Here is a 26,085-nt window from a genome sequence, read left to right as displayed (position 1 = left end):
CTGGTGGCCATAACCTCTGCACGCAGGGTGAGTGAGCTCAAGCACTTTCCTCCAAGCCTCCCTTTCTGGCTGTCCATCTGCACAAGGTTGTCCTTAGAACTAGACCTTCCTTTCTTCCCAAGGTGGTTACTTCTTTCCACATTGGCTAAACAATCACTTTGCACACCACCTTTCTGCCTTCGCATCCTGTGAAAGAGGAAGAGAGGTTCTACCGTCTGGATCCAAAACGTGCGCCTTCCTTCTACTTGGGTCGCACCAAACATTTCCGGGTGGACGACCAGCTCTTTGTTGGTTACGTGGGTGCTAAGAAAGGTCGGGCTATGCACAAACTGACCATCTAAAGGTGGGTCGTTCTGTGCATCAAAGCCTGCAAAGAAGGAGCCTCGAGTGGGGCTGCGTGCCCATTCCACCGGGGCGACGGCAGCTACTACTGCTTTGGGACGAGGAGCCCCCCTAAATGACATCTGTCAGGCAGCTATATGGGCATCACTGCACACGTTCACCAAACACTACTGCCTGGACAGCCAAGCATGGAGAGACAGCTTCTTTGGTCGTTCTGTTCTCCAGGACTTTCTGGTGTGAACTTAGTTCGCAGACCCACCTCCAGGGTTGGTGTTGATAGGGTATCTATTCTAAGGTAAGGAATTTATAACTAACTGTTTATTACAGATGAACAAGTTACTTACCTTCTGTAACGATATATCTGTAAGAAACATTAGTTAGTGATAGATTCCTTACTGCCCCACCCATCCTCCCTGTTCTGTGAACTGACTTCCTTTTCAGGGCCCTAGTTTTGTGCACCAGTGATCAGTGTCTTTCATGGAAAGTTGTGTACAGAACTGACGTCAGCTTGCAAGGGTGTTGTCTATGTAGCTACTGTGCGTCATCCTGGCTACCACGACACCAACGACAAACGTAGAGTCGACTGACACCACCTTCTGACGCTCAGGCTTACTGCTGACGAAAAAACTTTCCGTATCAAGTCTGGTGCCTGGGGGTAATTTGAAGGTAAGGAATCTATAATTAACCTATGTTTCTTACTGTTATATCGTTACCAAAGGTAAGTAACTCGTTTTTCAGTCGTACAGGCTGCAGTACCAATTAAAGGGTGCTCCTTCTTGCTGGCTAGCACTTGTTGGAGTTAATCATTCCTTGGTCTTGATCTGCATTCTTATTGCTACTTGCAAATAGGTTTGAACATTACTCCATTTTCTTGCAGTAAGGTTACATCTTATTTAAATCGTGATCATACATTTCATTTATTTGTCAATTACACCTTTTTCTTTGCTGTTCCAAAAATATTTTCATGTGAAATTATGTTTAGGAATATTTGCCCCATTTAATTTTTCGTCTCTGCACAGATACGTATGAGCCTGATGGCTACAACCCAGAAGCTCCTAGTATTTCGGTCTCCGGTCGATCGCAGTTCCGACAGTTCTACACAAGATCTCTGACACAGCGTTCAAATTTAATTGGACTTACATCTGGTGATATGGACTCTAATCCGAGGGGTATGTTTCTTTCAAGTGCCATTCCATGAACAATAAATGGTGCCACATATTTTGAAACTAAGCTAAGGATCACTTATGAGAGGTGCTCTAATACCTCATCGTGACTGTGCCTACTCTAACTTACACTGCAGCCATGTTGTAAAATGGAATGACATGCATTCTTTGATTTGTATCTCTGAAATCCATTATTTGACTACATTTGACCATAGTTTTGGAAATAGTCAGTAAACACTGCTCTTTTTGTACTGTGTAAGAGCACACTGAGTTGCAACTCGGCAGAAATTGCAACTCTCATGACTGGCCCTGTATTGTTTTTTTTTGTACAGAAAGTAGTCTTTTTTCTTTTAGCCTAATGGAAGTAAATGCCTCCTGAATGCACTAGCTTGCATTTCACCTGTCGCGGCTGGCATGGCTCACAGGTGGGGGCACAGGAGGGGGTCACGCAAGAGGGGGTCACGCAAGAGGGAGGGGTTCATTTAAGAATAAAAAATAAAATAATTAAACTTACCTTTTCGCCTGTTGCTTCCCGCATCTTCTCTGCTCCTGCTTCCGACAGGAACAGGTAGCAGAAACAGGCAGCCAGGCTCCCTCCCCTAAGCCAATCACATCGCTTCAAGCACAGTTGCTATTGGTCCGGACGCTGCTCAGCCAGGGGCTTATGGGGAGGCAATGTTCTCCATGCTGGCCGCATTGGAGCCTGCATGGAGAAGGTTAGAGTGCACATGATTGGTTTGGGCATCCCCAGGGGGTCGACCAAACAGTCTTTGTGCACTTTGGAGTGGGTAAGCACACCACCCCTCCTCTGCTCGCAGAGCAGCTGCCCGCCCACCCGCCACCAAACACAAAATGGTAATAGCTGAAAGTAGTGGGGTGACGCTCCTCCGCCCTAGTGAAGGAGCCGCCCCGGTAATTAACCCTTTGAGTCTCTATCCCTAATGAGAGTTCAGGTTCTTCATTACCAACCAGCATTATTCTTAGCTCCTTATACACCAGCTGCAGCTATCCACTGCAGATGAATTGCCTTCTGAAGAGATTTTATTAACTCATTGGTCAATTTTTATTTAACCTTTGAGGTGCCATTGATCCTTTAATGGTCAAACACAGTTTATTAGACTTCACTGTTATGCAACAGTTGCATTGCTGAACAGCATGTTACATTAATTAAATGTTTAACAGGTTTTCCTGATATGGCCCCATACATTATTTCATATATTTTAACAAGATGTTCTTTTATACTTCTGATTGAATAGTATGTGTATAGAATAATCTGGTGTGCAATTTGTCTACTCTCTTTATACTTATATTTTTAACCACATCAGTAGGGGGAAAAGATGGCAGACGTAAGAGATGCAGACTGTGTGCCTCTGTCCAGCCACTGGAAATGTAAGTAGATCCCATAGGGTCTCCAGCAACAAAAGAGCCCATACGACAAACCTGGGCTTGAGAGAGGGGCCTAGGACACTGCCGCAAGTCCAGTTGAACGTCATTATACTTTGAAGCTCTGAGTGGTGAGACCTCATGAGTTGCACAACCGACCCACAAGAGAAAGATAATGATGTTATGGTGGACACTGAACACGGCCGCCTCCGACTGCTTCACTAGTGAACCCAGAGGATCCTTTGGAGAGCCTCAACACTGGGGAGAAAATCTTGCGTGGTCTCCGAACAGAGGGCTTTAATTGGGTCACTTCTAGATGGCCCATATGAGCTATAGAAGCGGGAGCCGAAGGGGGCACATCTGCATTTGAACCTGCTTGTGAGGGTGGACTTCATCACTGAGGAAGGGACCCGGATGGACACACAAACTGCCGAATTGGAGCCTAATTGGAGATCACTGTACTCTGCAGACTGAAAGAGTCCTTTCTACATGGCTTGCAACCCAAAGAGCTGGGGCCACTGAGGATTGAAAGTATGACACAGCGCTGCACTAACTGTGCTAGGGATATTGCTGTGAGGTGCAACACAGGAGACAGGGTACTGACCAGGTGCTGGGCAGAATTTTAAGACTAGGCCTTCACTAGAGGCCCAAAGAGACTTCCCTAAGTGGCCTAGAATGCATGGGCTCTAAACTAAGACAGTGCCGCCTAACAGCTGTATCTGAGGACCCCAGGACTCTGAAGGCCAGAGATGAGAACCTTTACAGGGGAACAAGACCCATAAGAAAATTTGGGGTGCAGAAGAAATCACAGCCGGGAAATGGTAGGATGACTGAGTTACTGATCCCCTCTTCCACCCCTAAAGAGAGTACTATAGAATAGTTTAATGGTAATTTGTGAGCAAACACTTCCCTTGTGGAGAAATGACAATTGCAACTCACTTTTTGGACTAAGTCGTGTTAAATGAATACAACAGCAGCACAGCTTTCTACAAGAGACCCTTAGCCCGGTCGCAGGGAATAGCAGCTCAGCTTGGTTTAACAATAGGGGTCCTTGTGCCTTCCTCATCAATAGCACTTTAAAACAGACCGATACAGCCAAAGGAGACACTTGGGACAAATTGGATACTAGTTACATCTGAAAAGACTTTTTTTCTTTTTAATTTATTATTATTATTATTATTTTTTAATAGAGTTTTATAATGTGCGAACTAGACCAGAATCGGGTATCAGAGCACTTTACATGAGCACCAGTTTCGTTACACAAGGACACATTCATTTTTGTTAGGCACAGGGAGATTAAGTGATTTGCCCAGAATCACAGGATGTTTAACGTCTTTGCTGAGACTCGAACCTGGTTCCCTAGCTCCGAGGTCGACCGCTCTAACCGTATGGCTACATCCAACGATGCTGACTCACAAGAAGCACTGGTGACATGCACATTTCTAGAAAAACTCATTAAGGACTTGGAATAGGATCCCCAGGTCCTTTGCTGTGAAGTCTAACAGGAAGTTCAGACCCTTAAACAGGCATGAATGAATTTGGGGCGGAGTCTCAACTCTTGAGAATGCAGATGATGGAGAAATAGAAGCCCTTCACGAAAAGTCCTCTACCTTTAGAATTTAGCGTTCTCTAGTCAGACCCACCCAGAGGACCTTGAAAATTGTTCTTGACCGCAGAACATTTGTATCAAGAGAGTACCCCAGGATGAAAAGGGAGGAGACATTGCAGCATATGTTCAAAGACTTTTTAGGGAAGTTCTTCCTAAAATGGAGGAAGAAGATATTGTTCTGGATCGCATGCATCAACTGGCATAAGCAGAGGGAGATGGGAACAGCCACCAGATAAATGCCAACAGAAAGACATTCTTAGAAGTAACCACGGATATAAAGTAGATCACTATGGAAGGAAGCAAGGTTTCTTATATGATCTCTCTGCTATTAAGCTACAAAAGTGGGGCCATTTCAGAATAATTACTCACTTCTTGAGAAACGAGGATATGAAACATAGCTGGGGGCCTCATATTTTTCATTAGCTTCACCTGGGGAGGGTCACAATATCAAATGTGCTCTGTGGAAGCGACTTACCATCTCCTTAATCTTGAAGTTCTGGGTTCTGTCTCCAGAGCCACCAGAAAGCTGCCCTCGCTTCACCCACAATGGCCTGCTAACACATCAGGCAGCTGGAAAAGAATCCAAAACTATTCGATAAGCACAAAACCAACAAAATAGAGCGCAGAAGGAGAGAGACTGGCTCCATTAACACAGCGAAGTAGCAAGGGTGAGACCCAGAATAACTGAAATGGGCAACAATAGTCACAAGTTCTCTTGACATCGATCAAACATGTGCAAGAAGGGCTCTCAGGACTACGTAAGCAATGATAGGCAGTAGTGGCGCCTCAAAGAGAGACAGATGTAATGGCGAGGAAGCCTTTACTGTTCCCTGAGAAGGAACTCGTTGACCCACAGGCTAGAGAGAGCCATTTGTGGGTGACTTATATTTACAGCTTATTCTTTGGTTATTCGGTCTCTGGGCCCTTGGGGGTGGTAGTACATAATTTTAACATGCATAGAGGTAACTGGTCACCCAGACTAGAGATGCATCACACATTCTGCTTGATTCAAGACCCTTATACAAACACTACAACTCTAAATTCTGGACATTAATTTTCTGAGCCTGAACATATGGAATATTTATGTTGAAGTTAAGAGGGGCCATTTTTTCATTGCTGAGAGATTCAGTTGTAAAATTTGCTTAGTACAATAAACTCAAAGATTGGCACAGACTACGCTCAAGGTGGCTCACCTGACAAATCCTATATTTTAACACTAGAAAGAAAGGAGGAGTGGCCATCGTAGTGGCTAGTTGCTTTAAGGGGAGCATGGAGAAAGCAGTGCCTGACTCACTCGGTAGATTGTTTATTGTCAGTCTCTAAGGCAGAATATCCTTTTGCAATAGCCTCAATATACACACCTAATAGCGGACAGGAAAGGTTATTTAAGGCGACTATTCCAGTTACCTTTCAAACCTCACACAAAGATATCCTTATAGGCGAGGGCTTTAATCTAGTGATGAGTAACGATCTGGATAGGTCTTTACAGAGATCAGGATAGTTGGTGCTCTGTTTTAAGTAGGTAGGAAGTGGTTAATAGAAATAGGCTTTATAGATACATGGAGGCATATCCATCCACATAGTAAAAGCTACACTCCTTTCTCCGTAACCCATAAAACATACTCCAGACTGGACTACTTTATAGGAAAACAGCCCCTCTCCGATCATGCACTGATTACTGAATACCTAAGGGTCTTTAGAACATGAATTGATGGCGCATAAGAGATGCTATTCTCAACACCTAAAAAAAGTCATGAAGACATCTGTTACCACGTATATAAAGGACAATGACACTGGTGCTATTGAAATACACACACTCTCGGATGCACTGAAAACGAATTGAGGCACACTGATATCTCTCTCAGTACAAAATAGCAAAGAAAGACAACAGATCAAGGAAGAGTTAAAAGAACTGGAGTAACTACACAAACACACAAGGTCCTCTATGATCTGGCATAAGTTTACAGCAAGCAGAACTCAACTCTGAGTTGACCCCTTACTTGGAATCAAACCGAAATATTGCCAGAAAGTAAAAAAGGTGGGGAAATTATCGACCTGGAAGCTAAGTGCTAGAGTGGCACATGGCCATGTCACTGCTGCACGAATAAAAATAGCCACACTAGCAGCTACAAAATCTGTAATTAAATCTAAAATCGAAGAATGCTAGTAGAACGTATTTATGGCACAAGACATTCATGATCAGAGTGTGACAGACTTTTTAAAGCTCACCCTACCTAAGCTGACAGAGTTCTGGGCAAAACCATTGACGGGCCCAATGATGATCCAACCCGAAAAATCGCTGGGGCTGGATGGATAATCCACCCCATATTTTCTAAAACATTTTGCAACATTTTAGCACTGGTACTATTCTAGCTCTTCAGTGCAACAGGACACGAAAACAAAACCCAGACATTGCATGTGTTAGCCATTGCGGTCATACTTAATCCATGCAAGGACCCACAACTATGTGCCTTTTATAGACCAATGTACTTACTAAATGTAGACACCAGATTGTTTGCCAAAATCCTCACCAGTATATTGGGGATTAATATGCAAGGGCTGGATTTATAACTGTTCTGATAACACAAAGTATCTACTACATATTATTAATACATTTTGTAGGAAATGCTACTATTTGCCGTGGATTCTGAGAAGGCATTTGACCAGGCACACTAGCCTTTCTTGGCAGCCAAGATGAAATGTTTGGGCTTCAGACTTAAATTTCAGACATGGACCTTCAGTAACTACCATGATCCACAAGTTAGAATCCAAATCAACAGTTCCTCGACCTCCATTTTAAAAATCCCTAGAGGAATACATCAGGGTTATCTCTTCCTCTCTTGCTGTACACCCTCTATATGAGCTGCTTGCCAAACTGTTACGACAAGAAGTCACATTACTAGGGTTAACATTCGGCAGCATGAACACAAACTTAGCGGATGTGCATGCAATGTGATATTAATTGTGACAAACCCCTATCACTCACTAATTGCAGTAGTAAACTTTATTCGGTTAAAATAACCATCAAAGTATGCTCAAACATACATAAAAACAAAAGCACCAACAATTAATACATAGAAAGCCAATACATGCGACTCATTAATCTATGTACATCAGAGTGTAACAGCATCCTAATTACAACTAAACAATACCTTCTAAAAATATTCAATAGATCAATTCATATAATGGATGACATTCCTCAAGGCAATACAAATGTAATAAAAAGCTCACAGAGCAGATATGCAAAATACAAGAAATAATAGATTACAAAAATATTTTAAAATGTATATTGCTTTGTGATACAGGCAATCTGAAAGAAACACGTTCGTGTTAGATTCCTTACCTTAGAATATCCCCAGGCGTCAGACTGGATCCGGAAAGTTTTCGTCAGCAGTACCCTTGCGCGTTGGTAGGCATCGTCTGCGGATCTCTTTTCTAGTCGATTCCGACTCGCAGTGCCGTTAGAGATGCCTGGTTTTAAACCTTGCGACGCCTGTCACCGCCTGATGTCGGTGACCAACCCCCACCGTCGGTGCCTTTACTGCCTTGGGGCCGACCACGATGACAAGTCGTGCCCCGACTGCCGGGCCTTGACCTCGAAGGGTAGACGGAAGCGGTGCTGTAAGCTGCTCGAGCTCCGGCAGTTGGCTCCACTCGTCGAGTCGCCACCACTCGTCGGGCTCCAAGTCCTCCGGTAAGTCGAGGCATTCGAAAAAGAAGTCGAAGAGGCGTCATCGCTCTTCCGACCTATGTTCTGATGGGCACCTGATTCAAGCCCGCTACAGGCCTCCCTGTGGATAGGAACGTGGCCCGATGCCACCGCCCGGCTCCGAGCGACCCCTGCCTTCTGTCCTTTCACCCCACCCCCGAGAGCCTGGTGATTCAGGCCTCTACGTACCAGACCGCATTCCCGACCGCTCCTCTGGATCAGGAATCCAAAAGGTATGATCAGTTTCGGAGAGGGCCCGGAGGAGGCCCGGGCATGGCTCGCCCAAGCCTTGGCGGAGGGGCGGGATGCAGCACGATACTCGATTAGATGTGGACTTGACACCACGGACTTGCTGGGCAGAGCGATTTCCACGATGGTGGCGGTTCATCGCCACGCCTGATTGCAGTCTGCCAACTCCTCGGGGGATGTCCAGGCCACGCTCATGGACATGCCCTTCGATGGCCGTTTCTTCTTTGGCGACAAAGCGGATAGTGCGCTAGAGCGTTTCAAGGACTCCAGGGCTACGGCCAAGTCAGTGGGCCTAGGCCAGCACAAGCAAACTTCAGTTTTTCACCCCTTTCGTGGCCAAGGAAGGGTCGTCCCCACTTGTCCAGCCAGCATCGACCGCAGAACCAGTCTAAACGCGGACGTGATTACCGCCGTGGCGGTACCGGGGGACAACGGCAGGGTCAGTCCACATCTGCCCCCACAGCATCTGCCTCTAAGCCTTCCTAATCCGGCATTTCAGGCCCATTCGACACCAGTGGGGGGCAGGGTTCGCCATCACCTCCTCCACTGGGGCTCCATCACGTCGGGCAGGTGGGTGCTGCATATCGTCTGAAGGGGCTACTCCCTCCCCTTCGAGGCGACCTCTCTAGCAATGCCACCGCAGTACCACAGCATGTCGGGGGATCACTTGCAACTTCTGTAGGAAGAAGCTATGGCCCTCTTGGCCAAGGGGGCCATCGAGCGCGTTCCTGGGCAAGAAGTAGGACGTGGTTGCTTTTCCCACTACTTTTTGGTACCCAAGAAGGGCAAAGTAGGCCTACGCCCTATCTTGGACCTCCGGAGCGTCAACGGCAAGTTCAAGATTCTGACTTTGGCTCAGGTCCTAGCTGCCCTTGACCCCGGAGACTGGATGGTATCGTTGAACTTGCAGGACGCTTATTTTCACATCCCCGTCCTGCCTGCCCACCGGCACTACCTGCGGTTCACGATAGGCCACAAGCTCTTTTCAGTTTACCGTGCTCCCTTCGGCCTTACCAGCGCCCCTCGGGTGTTCACGAAAGTGATGGCGGTGGTCTCAGCTCATCTGCGCAGATCAGGGGTTTCAATCTTCCCCTATCTTGATAATTGGTTGTTGAATGGGTGCTCGCCCCAAACAGTTGTCTCCCACCTCCAGACTATGGCCGACCTCCTGCACTCGCTGGGGCTCTCCATCACCGTGCCGAAGTCACACCTGTGCCACTCTCAGGAGCTCCTTTTCATCTGAGCGGTTCTGGACTTGGCGCAGTTTCGGGTTTATCCCCCCGAACAGCGGGTTCGGGATATTCAGGCTCTGATTCTGATCTTTCAGCCTTTATCCTGAGTTTCAGTCAGATTGACGCTGCGGCTCCTGGGGCTGATGGCCTCCTGCTAGTGCAACATGCCAGATGGCATATGCAGGATCTGCAGTGGGACTTGAAGTTCCAGTGGGCACAGCATCAGGGCAACCTGTCCGATCACGTCCAGATCTTGGAGGGCAGTGGTGGCTCACGAATCGCGATTGGGTCAATGGCAGATCCCTCTCCCTTCCCCAACCGGAGCACACAGTGGTGACAAATGCGCCCCTCCTTGGATGGGAGGCCACTTAGGAGAGGCGGAGATCCGAGGCCTCTGGTCTCCGGCGGAGTCCCAGCTCCATATCAACCTTTTGGAGCTTCGGGCAATCAGACTTGCACTGAAAGCATTCCTTTCCTCTGTCCAGGGATGTGCGGTGCAGGTGTTCATGGACCATGTGGTATTGCAACAAACAGGGCGGGGTGGGTTTGTGGACCCTATGCCAGGAGGCTCTGCGCCTCTGGACATGGCTGGAACATCAAGGCATTATCTTGGTGGTTCAACACCTGGCAGGTTCTCTGAACGTCAGGGCAGACGAACTCAGCCGCCTGTGCATGATGGATCACGAATGGCGTCTGAACTCGGATGTGGCGCAAGGTCTCTTTCAGCAGTGGGGAGAGCCTTGGTTAGATCTATTCGCCACCGAAGAGAACGCGCAATGTCATCAATTCTGCGCGTTGGAATTTCCAAGGCGGCACTCGCTCGGCATCGCTTTTCGACGCAAGTTGAGTTGCGGTCCGTTGTACGCCTTTCCGCCTATACCACTTCTGCCCAGAGTGCTGAAGAAGATTCGGCGAGACCGGGCACAAGTCATTCTTGTGGCTCTAGATTGGGCACGAAGATACTGGTATCCCAAGCTACTCAACATGGCGATCGATCCCCTGATCCCACTGCCTCTTCGGGAGGATCTTCTATCGCAGCAGCTGGGGACAGTTCTCCACTGGAACCTGTCCAGCCTCTTCCTCCATGCGTGGAGATTGAGCGGCGACAGTTGACAGCTTTCGATCTTCTTCCCGAGTCTGTGATGTCATTCTGGCAGCCAGGTGTCCCGCCACGAAAACAGTATAAGCCTACAGGTGGAACAAGTTTGTCGCATGGTGCACAGCAAAGTCTGTGGATCCCCTTTCTGCCCCGCTTTCTGAAGTCCTTCTGTTCCTTCTTTCTTTGGACCAGCAGAGCTCTGCTCTGGGCACTATCAAAGGTTATCTTTTGACCATTTCCGCTTTTCTACAGCTTCCTGACCAGCCCTCTCTATTCAAGTCCCCGGTTGTTAACCGCTTTCTGAAAGGCATTACGCACACGTTTCCTCCCGTGCCGTTCATCATGCCTCAATGGGACTTGAATCTTGTCTTAACATATCTGATGTGCGCTCCCTTCGAGCCCCTTCATAACTCTCCTTTGCGGCTTCTGACTCTCAAGACGGCTTACCTGGTAGCTATCACCTCTGCCAGAAGAGTGAGTGAGCTCCAGGCTCTTTCTTCTAAACCTTTTTTCCTTTCTGTTTATCTGGAAAATGTGGTTCTGAGGACCCGTCCTTCTTTCTTGCCTAAGGTTGTCACGCCCTTCCACATCAGGCAAACCATCACTTTGCATACTTTCTTTCCGCCTACTCATTCTTCGAAAGAGGAAAGAGAGGCTACATCGTCTGAACCTAAAACGTGTGCTCTCTTTCTATTTGAAACGCACACAACAGGTCGGGCCGTGCACAAACGGACCATCTCTCGTGGGTCGTTCTTTGCATTAAGGCCTGTAACTCGCTGGCTAAGAAGGATCCTCCTTTGGGGCTGCATGCCCATTCCACAAGGGCAACAGCAGGTACTACTGCCTTGGAACGCGGCGGTCCCTTGCAGGACATTTGTCAGGCAGCTACGTGGGCCTCACTGCACACGTTTACCAAGCATTACTATCTTGACGGTCAAGTCCGGAGAGATGGATTCTTTGGCAGTTCTGTTCTCCGTGACTTTCTGGTGTAATCTTATTCGCAGACCCACCACCGGGTATTGCTGGGGTATCTATTCTAAGGTAAGGAATCTATCACTAACGTGTCTCTTTCAGATGCACAAGTTACTACTTGTGTAACAATATATCTGTAAGAGACATTTGTTAGTGATAGATTCCTTACCGCCCCACCCATCCTCCCTGTTCTGTGGACTGATTACTAGGGTTAAGGAAATCCCTTTCATGGCCCTAGTTTCATGACACCAGTAGTCTGTTTCATGCAAGGCTCTGCGTTCCTGGCACGGAAAGTCATGCACGGAACTGACATCAGCGCGCATGGGTGGTGCCTAAGTAGTCTCAGTGTCATCATCTCGGCCCATACGATGCCAGCGACTGACACCGAGCCGCACGACGCCACCCACTGACGCGAAGGGGTACTGCTAGCAAAACTTTCCGGATCCAGTCTGACTCCTGGAGATATTCTAAGGTAAGTAATCTATCACTAACTAATGTCTCTTACAGATATATCGTTACACAAGTAGTAACTTGTGCATCAATGCATAGCGGATCACAAATAGTGTCTCCTGTCAAAAGTGGCACAGGCTTCTTTCAGCAGTGGGGAGAGAATTGGTTAGATCTATTTGCCTCCGAAGAGAACAAGCAATGTTAGCAGTTTTGTGCCCTGGAGTTTCCAAGGCAGCTATCGCTTGGCGACTGTTTTCATCACAAGTGGAGCTCAGACCTCCTGTACGCCTTTCCGCCCATACCACTACTGCCCAGAGTTCTCAAGAAGATCAAGAACGACTGGGCCCAAGTCATTCTTGTGGCTGTGGACTGGGCACGAAGAGTCTGGTATCCAGAGCTGCTTCAAATGAGCATCGATTCTCCAATCAAGCTGCCCCTTTGGGAGGGTCTTCTGTCGCAGCAGCAGGGGAGGGTCTTCCACCTGCACCTGTCAACTGTCCTCCTTGCATGGAGATTGAGCGGCGACAGTTGATGGCTTTCAACCTTCTTCCCAAAGTATGGAATTTAATCTTGGCGGCCAGGCAGCCCTCCGCTAAGACGCCATACACCTCCCATTGGCAAAAGTTTGTAAATTATTGAGCAGAAACGTTCATTGACCTTCTTTCTGCTTCCTTGTCTTATACTCTTTTTTTTATTCTTACTCTTTCCCAACAGGGCTCTGTTTTAGGCACTCTTAAAGGTTATCTTTCTGCTGTGTTTGCTTTCTTGCGGTTGCCAGACCAACCCTCCTTATTCAAATCCCCTGTCACAAATAGGTTCTTAAAAGGGTTTGTACATATAGTTCCACCTACACCCTTTATCATAACACAGTGGGATCTCAATCTGGTTCTCACATATCTTGTGTGCTCCCTTTGAGCCTTTACACAATTGTCCTCTCCGGTTGCTTACCATCAAGACAGCCTTTCTAGTGATAATAACTCCTTCCCGGAGGTCAAGTGAATTGCAAGCTTTGTGATCCAAGCTTCTCTTTCTTATGACATTCCTTAATAAGTTGGTGCTTCGCACCCGTAGTGACCTAATTCCATCTGGGCAAGTCAGTCACACTTCCCTTCTGTTTTTGCTCCCCCGCAACCCTCCAAGGAAGAGGAGCATCTCCACGGTCTGGACCCAAAAAGAGCATTGTTGTCCTACTTTGACCACACAAAAGAATGGTGGACGTACAACTCTTTGTTGGTTCTGTGAGAGCAAGAAAAGGTCGGGCATTACAGCAATAGACCATTACACGCTGGGTCGTTACCTTCATTAAAATCTGCTACACCCTGGCTAGGAAGCCTTCTCCTTGGGGCCTTCAAACTCATTCTACCAGAGGAAGGGCTGTGACCACTGCATTGGCTCATGGAGTGCCAATCTGACATATGCCAGGCTGCAATGTGGGCATCATTGTAGGTGTTTGCGAAACACTACTGCCTGGAGAGTCTAGTCCGTAGAGACTGGCATTTTCCTGTTCGGTCCTGCAGGACGTTTTAGTCTAGAAAATCTGTCCGAAGCCCACCACCGGTATGTATGGCTTGGGTATCTATTCGGAGGTAAGGAATCTACAGCTGGAAGTCTCTATCAGATAAATGCCTTACTTACCTTCGGTAAAGCATTATCTGGTAGAGACCGTTTCTAGCTTCAGATTCCTTACAGACCCACACATGCCTCCCCTCTCTGCGGACTCATTTAGAGGGCTAGAGTTGTTCCCCATTTCAGGGCCCTAGTTTTGACACAAGTCAGTTCACTTCATGCCTCTCCTCTTCTGGCGTGGAAAAGCGAAAAGTAACTGACATCTGCACGCGTGAGTGGCGCCTACTTAGGTGTCCGCGACATCCCAGCTGACCCCGGCGATGTCACGTGGAGCCAAATTTCCACCTGATGGTGCGCAGGTGTACTGCTTACACAAAAGTTTGCAGATCCAGTCTGATGTCTGGGAAGTTCAAAGGTAAGGAATTATCAAGGGAATTTCAGCCTTGGCAGAGAGGCATGTAGGATTTCATGGCTGATCGATACTTTTACCTGCAAATGTTTCACCTTTCGATTATCCCTGCCACCTGTCTGATCTTTGAACTGTTCTATAGCATTCTGTTAGGGTTGTGCGCAGTCCATCACAGTGCCTCAGGTGAAACTCTGTGAAGTCACTGGAGCCATTAAGCACCCCTGTCCATGTGCTGACGTTATTTCCCTTTATTTGTGTGCCTTGGATGCATTCTGGAGCTCTTTGACTCTCCTCTGGTGTGTGATTGCTATTCAATGTTTTCTGAATTCTACTTATGGTTAGATCCAGTTTTTCTTTACAGGTTGCTGCTGAAACAATCCTGTTTCAAGCTGTGTTGTGACCTCAAATGTCTGATGTCCATTATGGGCCCACATTCCCTCTGTCTTTGTCTTGGATTTGAGTAAGCTAAATGAAGTCGTGGACAAAATTTAATAATCCGAGCACAGTATGAATGCCAGGGATGTCGAAAGTCCTGTCCGACATCCAAGTCTTCATTACCACTGCCTTTGAAATCTTCCAATAAAAAACCATAAGAAGGAGGAGGCACAAATATCAACATCATACTGTTATCAGTAAGTCGCCAAGAAGTGCAAATTCATCTCAAGTGGCTTCCGTTCAGGAACATCTAACTGAAGAGAATCAGACATCTGTGACTCCATTGACCTAGACTCCTGTGGATCTATCCGACACTGCTCCACTCCTGGCGCAGATGACAAGGTCCCAGACAACATAAAGGTCCCCAGAGTTTCTAGCACCTGGAACATATCAGACTTTGTTTTTGAATTCAGTGTTCAGCATGTTTAATCGACCTATGCTCCGCCCTAGTGCATCCACTGGCCCCAGGGGACCAATTGGCTATTTTATAGAAGGCTTGCCAACACCCTACCAATATGCACTCTACACTCCTTTTATTTACCATTGCCTGAGGTGTCCTAGACGAATCTGAAGACTATGCAGCCTCCACTGGTTATTCCGTCCTCATTGACTATGTTGGAACATATCGCCGGCACTACAATATGTATGTGTGTATATATATATATATATATATATGTGTGTGTGTGTGTGTATATAGGTGTGTGTGTGTGTATATAGGTGTGTGTATATGTGTGTGGGTATATATATATATATGTGTGTGTATATATATGTGTGTGTGTGTATATATGTGTGTGTGTGTGTATATATGTGTGTGTATATATGTGTGTGTGTATATATGTGTGTGTGTGTGTGTATATATGTGTGTGTGTGTGTGTGTGTGTGTATATATATATATATGTGTGTGTGTGTGTGTGTGTGTGTGTACAACCCCCCCCCCAATAGCATAGCCCTTTTCTATTACCCCATTAGCACCACTTCAGCTGGAAACCCTACCCTTGATACCCCACCACTTCAGAAGGAAAGCACAGAGGCTGATTGAAGAGGGCAGATATTGCTTCAGTGATTCAGACTCTCAAGAAGATCCAAATACTGATAATGTTGCCTGACAAACACTAATGGATCCTGATTTTAAAGGCTTGAAGGAGGTCAGTGGCCTTGACAGTATCCTGAAGTGGGAACTACTATCCTGTTTGGGGCTTTCCTCCTCCAGAAGTGACCTTGTAGCTCTCTGTAATAAGGAAGGAAGCTGCAGTTCTGGAGTTGCAACTTCCAACTATCCAAGTTAATTCGAATATTCTTACAGAAGTTCTGCGAACAACCTCCCACTCAATAGAACATCTGCTACCTTTCAATTAAGCTGTAACGGATCCTATACTGGTCATATGGGAGAAACTAACTACTTCCACTATTGTGTCAAGATCAATAGCTCAGCACTACAAACCGGCCCCTAGAGACCCTAAATTCCTTTCAACACATCTGTCTCCAGAAAGTCTGGTGTTACAAGCTTTATGTTAATCGAAATTGACCCCTGGATCATTCCCTTCTGCACCATCTGACAGAGTCAAAGAAGATAGAACAGTATGCTAATGCTGCGGTAGGGTATGGCTCTTATGTGCCATCAATGCTACTCGCCATCTGGACAAGACCAGGCAGTCATCCCTAACTTATCTTCTGAATTCAAAACCTCTGTTACAGTGCTTATAGTGGATGGACAGGCTGCTGCAAAGCAGATTATTCAATCTGACCTGGATACAGTAGATTCAGTAGCAAAAGCCATGGGATGTGTGTCTCTGTGCGTCGACAGGCCTGTTTGTTGAACAGAAGCTTTTTACAGGACGTCCAGACCTTGCCTATGGACTTAACATTTGATGCATCTTCTCTCTATGGTGCTAAGGTGGGCTCCGCATTAGAGAGATTCAATGACCATAAAGCCACAGCACATTTCTTTGGTTTGCAGTCCCATCGTAGGGATTAAAACTTTCTGGTTTTCAGCAAAGAATTATCCTTTTTAGGATGCCAACAATACTCCACTCGACACAAACACAATCAGCAGAAGGTGAATCTCCTTTACAGGCAATGCAGCAGCACACAGAATGTGGTTGAAAAAGACAGTGTGCCCAACCTCTTCTAATACATACTCTACCTTATCCACCTCTTCCACAGCCACCTCAGGAGATGTGCTTCGCAAGACCATCTGCATATCCTTAAATAAGAAGTGCAATCTTTACTCCTAAAGTAGGCAGTGAAGTTGGTTCCAGGGCAGGAAAGTGCCCAGTACTTATATCGAAGACGTTTGGCGCAGTGGCCAGTGTGCCTGACTACTGACCACAGGGTTCACGGTTCGATCCCTGGCTCCGGTGGCAGGTTAGCCCAGCACCATGTGACTCAGGGCAATAGCTTGCTTAATCTTCCCGCCGGCCCCCAGCACCGGGACACTTCTCCCGAGGTAGCTGTACACTATTCAAATGCTGGCGTTGACATTTATCCCCAAAAAGGACAGGGTTCTTGGTCCGATCTTCAACCTCAGGGTTTTCAACTGGTTCCTCAAAAAAAGAAAAGTTTAACACGCTGTCCCTTGCTCCGGTTCTGCAAGCATTGGAAGCAGAAGACTGGATGGTGCCTGTCGACCTGCAGTATGCCCCCTTCTACATCCCTATCCTTCAGTCCACAGTACCTTCCTTGGCTTCATGGTTGACAACGAACACTACTGGTTTTGCTGCCTCACCTCGGCACCTCAAGTTTGTAACTTGCTTGGTCCCTTTCCTACTCTCCACAGAGTTTACGGAGATAACCTGTCCCAAATAAATTTGGGTTTAAGAGGTAAGTAAATAATGTTGATGACTCATCTTTTTATTCCCTGCTGGCCTCTGGATCTAGACAGGAGTATATGTTATCGCTAACAATAAAAATGTTTCTTACCACATAAGAAATGAGTGTTAAAGGTTTTTTTTCTGTGTTCTTGAAGAAGGTATTTCTTGTTCCCGGATTGTGATTGGGTCCTGGGATTAACCTGTTGAAAGGTTATATAGTCCCTGCGAAAAGGCCCAGTGCCCTACAGAGTGAGCTACCATGCAATCTATTAGATGACATTCCAGATATGAAGGCTCCCCTTAATTGTTTGCCCTTTCTGCCTTTTCCCCTTTTCTACACTCCTACCTCACCAAGCAGATCTGTGTGCTAATAATTATTCTTCATTACTGCTTTCCAGCAGCTAATATTGTCATCCAGACGGATTTACCTACGCCAGTTACAACTGAGAACACTATCAACCGAGTTGTAGTTGAACCAGATCGGAAAAGGCCGATGGCCACTGTGGATGGTCCACCTGCAAAGAAGCCCTGGTTGGATAAGTAAGCATTTTATGAACTAAATTGCTAGCTTAAACTGTTTTTATATGCATGAACATACATAAATTATCAAATATTAGAAGCTAATGTGTGAATATATTATATGATTTGTACTTTTGCATTGCCAATGTATTCTAAATTCAAATGCTGTGCTCATTACTGCAAAAGAGAGCATCAACCTCTTGCATGTCTAGAATATCTCACTAATAAGTAGACCAGAGTTGCAAAAGCATACAGTAAACCATGTCTAAAATCGAGATTTCACCCAGCAGATCATTTCTTCATGTCATGAAATCTGGACGCATAGGCTGAATTGGCAAGGTGAGACAGCTGGTTTACGCCTCAGGAATGAAATATTTCGCACAGCTATACCAAATGGCTCATTATCATCAGAGACACCATGTACCAATTCTTGGCTTTCCTTTTTAAATTAGCAAGTTAGTCAGCTTGGTTATGTTGAAAAGAATTGCAGCTAAAATTTGCAGTTTTTATTCGGTTGTTCAGGCAAATTTAAGTATTGGAAAATGGGGTCTAATGACATGGAGTCATCTGTTAACCTGAACCAGTGACCTTTCTTGATCTTCCAAAGAACATGTTTTAGAAGAATGACTCCAAAAGAAAAATATTTGCAATGCATGTTTCTGCTTCTTGAATTCAATGTGGATACACATTATTTGGCCCTAGGTCTAACAAAATGTTCCTTGATTAGTTCCTTGATTAGTTGGTGAAATGTTTGTAATTTGGTTAGGCAATGGGTTATAACAGAGCCATGTGCCAGGATTGTTTTTATTATTTTTAAACCAAAGATTCTCAAGATACCTGAAACACACAATGTTGAATACAAACGTGTTTTGACATAGGATTGCTGATGACTTTTCATTAGAAGTGACTTAGGCTCAACTTTTGATCCTACTCCTGAAGCAACTCTCTTGGATGATGAGGTGGTAGAGTAGTTTTATTATTTAGTTTGCTTTACAGTACTACTGCGGGCCTGGGGCTTACATAGTAACACTCTAGCCCACTAGGGTACTGCTTATGCCAGTTTTCAATCTTCTATGACTCATCTATAGTGTTCTAAGCATCAGTGTGTGGCTTGCCTAAGAATACAATCATCTCATTTTCTCAGTTATCTGCTCAGAAACTTTCAACCACATCAACATGTTAAAGATTGTTGTGTGCTGTTAAATTTTGCATCAAGTATAACCAAATCTCACCTGTAGCGACCAAGGCGGTCCCCTCAGGGACTCCTAAGATATGGATCATAACTCTAACCAGTTCTCATGTCCAGGGTCATGAAATGGGGAACTGTAGGTAAAACAGCATGAAATAGAAATTAGTTAATCATTTAAACTTGGTTCCAAACCAAAAATAATCAAAAAGGAGGACTAAAGCACCAGTTACCTTAACCAGGAGCGCAGTCAAACTATTAAAGGTTGCAAGCCTATGTTTAAGAGAAGGTTAAGTACCCGTGCACTTAGGACAGCATTTTGATTTGACTGATAATCATTGTTAATCTAGTTAATGAGAAATAGATGAAGGGAGAGGGTGAGAATAAAGTGGTAAACTTGTAAATGTTCCACCAAATTAAGATTCAGCATTTCCCCACTTTAATGTGATCTTCTTGAATAATAATGTTTCAGAGAACCAATATATAGGAAGCCTGATTCTCGAAAGGAGATGTAACCATCCGGTTAATCTCTTTAAACTTCCTGCATATCCTATCCAGTAGCCAAGAAAAGGCCTCCTATAGTTCATCTTTGTTGCTTAATATTTTATAACTGCAATGATAAACCTCCTGTTTGAGGCATGTGGCTTTAGATGCACATGCTTAGCATAATCGCGCCATCCAATGTCGGGCCCGGATGTGTGTAGGTTGTTAATTTTCGAGGAAAGTCTCTCGAGTCTCGAGGAATTTCTGACTCCTCTTGCTGGCAATGCCCATGGCCATCCAACTCCATTGTAAGATTTTTCTTCCGCCGTCTGTTTCAGACGTGTGCACCTCATCTCTGGTTCAACACCATCAACGTTTATTCTTTCCAAACATTACCGTTCGTTTTGTATTTGATCGGAGCTGTTCTCTATCTCGCTCATCTGTTTATCAACGTTGACCTCATCGGGGCAGCTCGAGTCGACTGAGACCACCGTGGGCCTTCGTCCTTCAGGGTTGTCTTCATCTTCGACATTCCCTCCACAGCCTTTCCACCCTATTGTGGAACGTACGCCCTTCTGCTTCTGTCCTCGCTGCTAAGCGAAGTTCCCATGCACTGACCCCCAGGTGTGTAGCTTGTGCCTCTCCCCTGAACATGAGTAAGCTACCTGTGAGGCCTGCAGGTCTTTTCAGTCGAAGAGGAAACTGCACGACTGTTGAGCTTCATTCCTGGAGATGTCCTGACACAGCATCGAAGAGAGACCAGATCCCTTTGTTCTTTTGTTTGGGTTCTAGGATCTGTTCTTCAGTGTTTTTCCCGAGGCTCTTCCACTTGGTAGTGACGCCCTCATGATCCTTCCTTACAATGGGCTGGGATCTGATTGCTTGGGGCTTCGGTTCCTTTGGTCCCTCTTGTCTTCACTGCTTCCTGCTATTGCTTCTTACAATGTGCTGGTATGAGTTTTGTTACCTCCTTGTGTTTTGGGAATATTCTGTTCGAGGCATATGAGCTGCAGATTCTACACTTTGCTTTAGATCGCCACCTGGTGTTGGGCTCGGATGATTGCATGTTGTTGTCGTCTTGGAAGAAGTCTTTGTAGTCACGAGATAGGTGACTCCTCCCTTGGACGATAGTGCACATGGGCATCGGCTCTATCCTTAGATTGTTTTTTTCCGCCACTGGGTTCGGATGAAACTTTTCCGCTCTGGTTCGAAATCTACTTTTCAAGTACTTCGACGCGTAAAAATGTCTTCAAACTTCACCAAACAACTTTCGATACCAATAAACATTGATTAGACTTCGTCAGCTCGATTCCGGTCGATGACCCGGGCCGTTGGGCCTACCCACGCCGTGCGGCCTACACCTCATGGAAAGGACGCCATTCAGAAGATGCCCCGAGTGTAGAGCAAAATTTCCACACAGTGACCATCACGAGGTCTGTAACCTGTGCTTATCGCCAGATCACGACAAATCCAGCTGCACAGCCTGTGTATCCTTTCGATCGAAAAAGACCATTCCGGATCGGAGGGCCCGTCGACGCGACATGCAGAGATCGGCGCCGGAACCAGTGGATATCTTTGACGAAGGTCCATGTGTCCCGGAGGAAGATTCCGATGATCTCCAGATCGTATCCGAGGCAGATGACTCCGATGACTCCATACCTTCGGGTCAACCCGTTAGTACCACTACCACTACCCCTACCCCAGCCCAAACACCAAAATCGTAGGCAAAGGTCAACACTCCGCCTGCGGGGCCCAGTCGAGACCGAAAAAACACTTCGAAAGCCCGCGCCATCGAGTCCGGCTCCGAAGAAAATAATGAAGCCTTCCGGTAGCTCCATACCAAGCAAACCGCATGTGCTGATACCACATGTGCCGATACCACCTGCGCCCTCGGCACCGAAACAAAAAGAAGTCCCGGTTCCGAAAGAGACTCCGAAACCGTCAACTTTGAGAGACAAAGCGGTTCTGAAAACAACGAAGCCTGTTTCCGATGCCTCGAAAACAGCTTCCACTCCGAAGCCGATACTCTCGATGCCGAAACAAGCAAAAGCCTGCTTCCGATCCTTCCAAGTCCACGAAACAGGCTTCGGCTCCACAGACAATACCTTCGGTGCCAAAATCTACGCCAAAGAACTCAATATCGGCCCCTAAGGCTAAAGACAAGCAACAAACAGGTTCAGAACCGAAAAAATCGGCGCCGAAGGCTGTGCTTCAAGAAGAGGAGCTTTTCCAACCAAATCTTTCACAAAATAGGATCTACATTGATTCAGAAACAGGACATGTTTCCACCACACCAGGAAGAGGAAGAGGAAGTCTGATAAAGCACCTACACCTCCAGTGCCTGTTAAGAAGAAGGACTCTGCCACATCTCCTTTGCACCCTTCTTCTCCTGTATCTCCTTCACCTGCTCTTCCTTTAAACATTTCACCTCAAAATTCTCCTCCTCATTCTCCACAACATACACCTCCTCAGGATGTTGATGACGATTAGTATAGCATAGGGGGAGGGAGAGACCCAGATGACCCTTTTCCCTATCCAACCGGTTCACCAGACGGGGAGTATCCAAACTCACAGGATGTACCAGATATTCCTGACACACATTTATATCCATCTAAGCCTTCTCCTCCATAAGACAATATTGGGTTTGGACACTTAATTAATAGGGCTGCCATCTATCACAATGTCACCATGCATTCAGATGAGGCAGAGGAAGATTTTTTACTAGACACTTTTGAACACACTCAAAAATCTGTGCAAATACTGCCAATGATTAAAGGAGTCATTAAACATGCACCAGAAGTGTTTAAAGATCCTGTAAGAGCTAGAATCATAAACCTAAGGATAAAGAAAAAGTACAGAGCAGCTCCTGGGGATCTTGCCTACATTAAAGGACAGCTACCCTTAGACTCCCTAGTAGTTTCAAACGCTAGGAAAAGAGCAAATTCCCAAACATCAGGTGAAGCACCACCTCCTAACAAAGAATCAAAGATCATAGATGCTTCAGTAAAAAGAATAGCTGCCCAAGCTAGCAATACATGGTGCATTGCTAACACACAGTCCCTCCTCGCAAGATACGACAGGGATTACTGTGATCAGCTAGAGAAGCTCTTACAGCATCTACCTGACCATTATAAGGCATAAGCAGATGACCTCATACAAGAGGGTAAGTTTATATCAAATGACTCCATTAAATGCACACTAGATGTAGCAAACACTGCATCCAGAGCAATAAACACCAGTGTCCTCCTTAGACGTCACGCGTGGCTACGCATTTCAGGATTTAAGCAAGAGGTGCAAACTACTATCTTAAATCAACCATTAAACCAACAACAATTGTTTGGTCCAGAGGTAGACGCAACACTTGAAAAAATGAAGCTAACGCTGCTCCAAAAAGAGGTTCTCTCATTGCTGCAAAAAGATGCAATAGAGCTAGTTCTGTTTAAAACATCAAGGAACAGGGGTTTACTCACTCTATATCCTAATACCCCAAAAGGATGGAACACTAAGACCAATTCTAGACCTATGGCCTCTCAATCTGTGTATACACTCAGATCATTTTCACATGATCACTTTACAAGTGCTCCCATTGTTGCAACAAGGCAATTTCCTAACCACACTAGACCTCAAGGACGCCTACTTCCACATTCCCATACATCCTTCTCACAGAAAGTATCTCAAATTTGTACTTGAAGGACAACACAATCAGTTCAAAGTCCTTCCATTCGGGGTCACAGCTGCACCACGAGTTTTTTCAAAGTGCCTAGCAGTAGTAGCAGCACATCTCAGAAGACAACATCTCCACGTCTTTCCATACTTTGACGATTGGCTCATAAAAGCCAAGTCATTCAATCAGTGTGTCCAACACACATCTCAAACGATTCAAACACTACACGACTTGGAGTTCACAATCAACTACACCAAGTCACCTCTCCAGCCCTCTCATGTACATCAATACCTAGGGGCTACCATAAACACCAATTCAGCTCTAGCTTATCCCAGTCCAGCCAGGATACAGATCATTCAAGCCTTCGTTACAAGGTTTCAAAACCAACACTCTCTCCCAGCCAGAGTGTTCATGCAATTAATCGGCATGATGGCATCTTGCATTTTTATTGTACCATATGCAAGACTGCAAATGTGCTCATTGCAGGAATGTCTAGCACATCAGTGGAATCAGGCACAAGGACAACTAACAGACCTGGTGATGGTGGACAGCAGCGCACATCGCTCTCTGCAGTGGTGGAACACCAAAAACTTGTCCAAAGGGCGGCCGTTCCTTGAGCTAGTTCCACAGATAGTACTGACAACAGACTCATCCCTGACAGGATTGGGAGCACATCTGCTCCACCACACCAATCAGGGAAGATGGACTGCTCAACAAAAGGTGCTTCACATCAATCGCGTAGAGTTGCTGGCAATTTTCCTAGCACTGAAGTCCTTCCAAGTGCACATACATAACAAAGCTGTCTTAATCTGGACGGACAACAAGACAGCCATATGCTACATACAAAAACAAGGAGGCACACATTCCCTGCAATTGTCCCAGCTCGCACAAAACATTTGGAGATGGGCCATTCCACAAAATATATATCTGCGCGCAGAACACCTTCCAGGAGTTCACAATCAGATAGCCAATCTGTTAAGTCGACAGACACAACATATTCACGAATGGGAACTACATCTGCAAGTTCTTTAACCATTCTTTAACAAGTGTGGTCATCCAGACATAGACCTGTTGGCCACACATGAAAACGCAAAATGCCCAACCTTCGCCACCAAGTTTCCACACCCCAAGGGCAATGCGATATGGATGAGCTGGTAGGCAGATTTGCGTATGCTTTTCCGCCAATCCCACTAATATCACTAGTGGTACGCAAGCTCAGACAACAGTCTCTCAAACTAATCTTGGTTCACCACACTGTTAGAACTCGCTCTAGTAACACATCAAAAACTGTCTCTGACACCATCCATACTAACGCAGAACCATGGAGACATCAGGCATCCAGGTCAACTGAATCTGGCAATCTGGCTCCTGAAGTCTTAGAGTTTGGTTACCTTAACTGGCCACCAGACTGTATGAATATCATTAAATATGCCAGAAGACCTACTACTAGGGCTTGCTATGTTGCTAAATGGAAAAGATTTGCCATTTACTGCACTAATAATCAAATTGATCCTTTAGATGCTGCCATCCAAACTATTATCTGTTACCTTCTCCATTTACAGAGATGTAATCTAGCATATTCATCTATACGCTTACATTTTGCAGCCATTGCGGCATATCTACAAAACAGACAACATATATTGTTGTTTAGAGTACCAGCAATAAAAGCTTTTATGGAAGGATTAAAAATAATTATTCCTCCTAGGTTACCACCCTCTCCAGTGTGGAACCTAAACATTGTTCTTACCAGGCTCATGGGACCCCCTTTTGAACCTTTACACAAATGTGAACTGCAATTTCTCACATGGAAAACAGCTTTCCTCATTGCTATATCCTCTCTTAGAAGAGTTAGTGAGATTCAAGCGTTCACTATACAAGAACCATTCTTACAATTACACCGTAAGAAAGTGGTTCTAAGGACTAATCCTAAATTCCTTCCTAAAGTAATTACTCCTTTTCATCTAAACCAATTTGTAGAGTTACCAGTGTTTTTCAAAACCCAGACTCTGTAGCAAAGAGTGCTCTACACACACTAGATGTCAAAAGAGCTCTTCTCTATTACATCGATAGGACCAAATCCTTTCGCAAAACAAAGCAACTATTTGTAGCTTTCTCTCCACCACATAAAGGCAACCCCATTTCTAAATCCGGAATTGTAAGGTGGATTGTTAAATGTATACAATTATGCTATCACAAGGCAAAATGCACATAAACAGTTCCTCCTAGAGCGCACCCCACACGCAAAGTAAGAGCCTCCATGGCTTTCTTAGGGAAAACTTTATAAATAAATAAACATTCCCCTTGAAGACTTCTGCAAGGCAGCAACATGGTCTACAACACACACCTTCACTAAATACTATTGTGTTGATGTGCAAGCCAAGCAGCAAGCTGCAGTAGGCCAATCTGTCCAAAAAACTCTTTCAAACTACTGCAACGGATACAGGTGACCACCGCTAGGGGAGACACTGCTGCACAATCGATGCAAAGTGTAGAATCTGCAGCTCATATGCCTCGAACAGAAAATGCTACTTACCAGTATGCATCTGTTCTTGGCATGTAGAGCTGCAGATTTCTACACGCCCTCCTGCCTCCCCGGGACCTGTATCTGTTCCAGTTTTATCTTAATTAGATATACATGCATGGACATCCCTTCTTTCTTTCTACTAACTCCATCATTTCCCATCATGGCGAAAAACAATCTAAGGATGGAGCCGATGCCCATGCGCACTATCGTCCAAGGGAGGAGCCACCTATCTCGTGACTACAAAGACTTCTTCCAAGACGACAACAACATGCAATCATCCG

At 45.7% G+C, this 26,085-nt stretch overlaps 1 protein-coding gene across 4 annotated transcripts in view; it reads left to right on the top strand.

Annotated features, from left to right (window-relative positions):
- RBM27 (RNA binding motif protein 27) overlaps positions 1-26,085 on the top strand; it is an 870,586-nt gene that overhangs the window by 515,176 nt on the left and 329,325 nt on the right. For all 4 annotated transcript variants that reach the window (XM_078653046.1, XM_078653045.1, XM_078653044.1 and 1 more), the window contains 2 exons: positions 1,362-1,511; positions 17,827-17,968. In XM_078653046.1, coding sequence (XP_078509172.1) covers positions 1,362-1,511; positions 17,827-17,968 — 292 coding nt within the window. The remainder of the gene's footprint in view (positions 1-1,361; positions 1,512-17,826; positions 17,969-26,085) is intronic.

This window comes from Lissotriton helveticus, chromosome 7 (genome assembly GCF_964261635.1).
Source record: "Lissotriton helveticus chromosome 7, aLisHel1.1, whole genome shotgun sequence".
NCBI lineage: Eukaryota > Metazoa > Chordata > Amphibia > Caudata > Salamandridae > Lissotriton > Lissotriton helveticus.
This window is presented reverse-complemented; position numbering and strand designations above follow the sequence as displayed.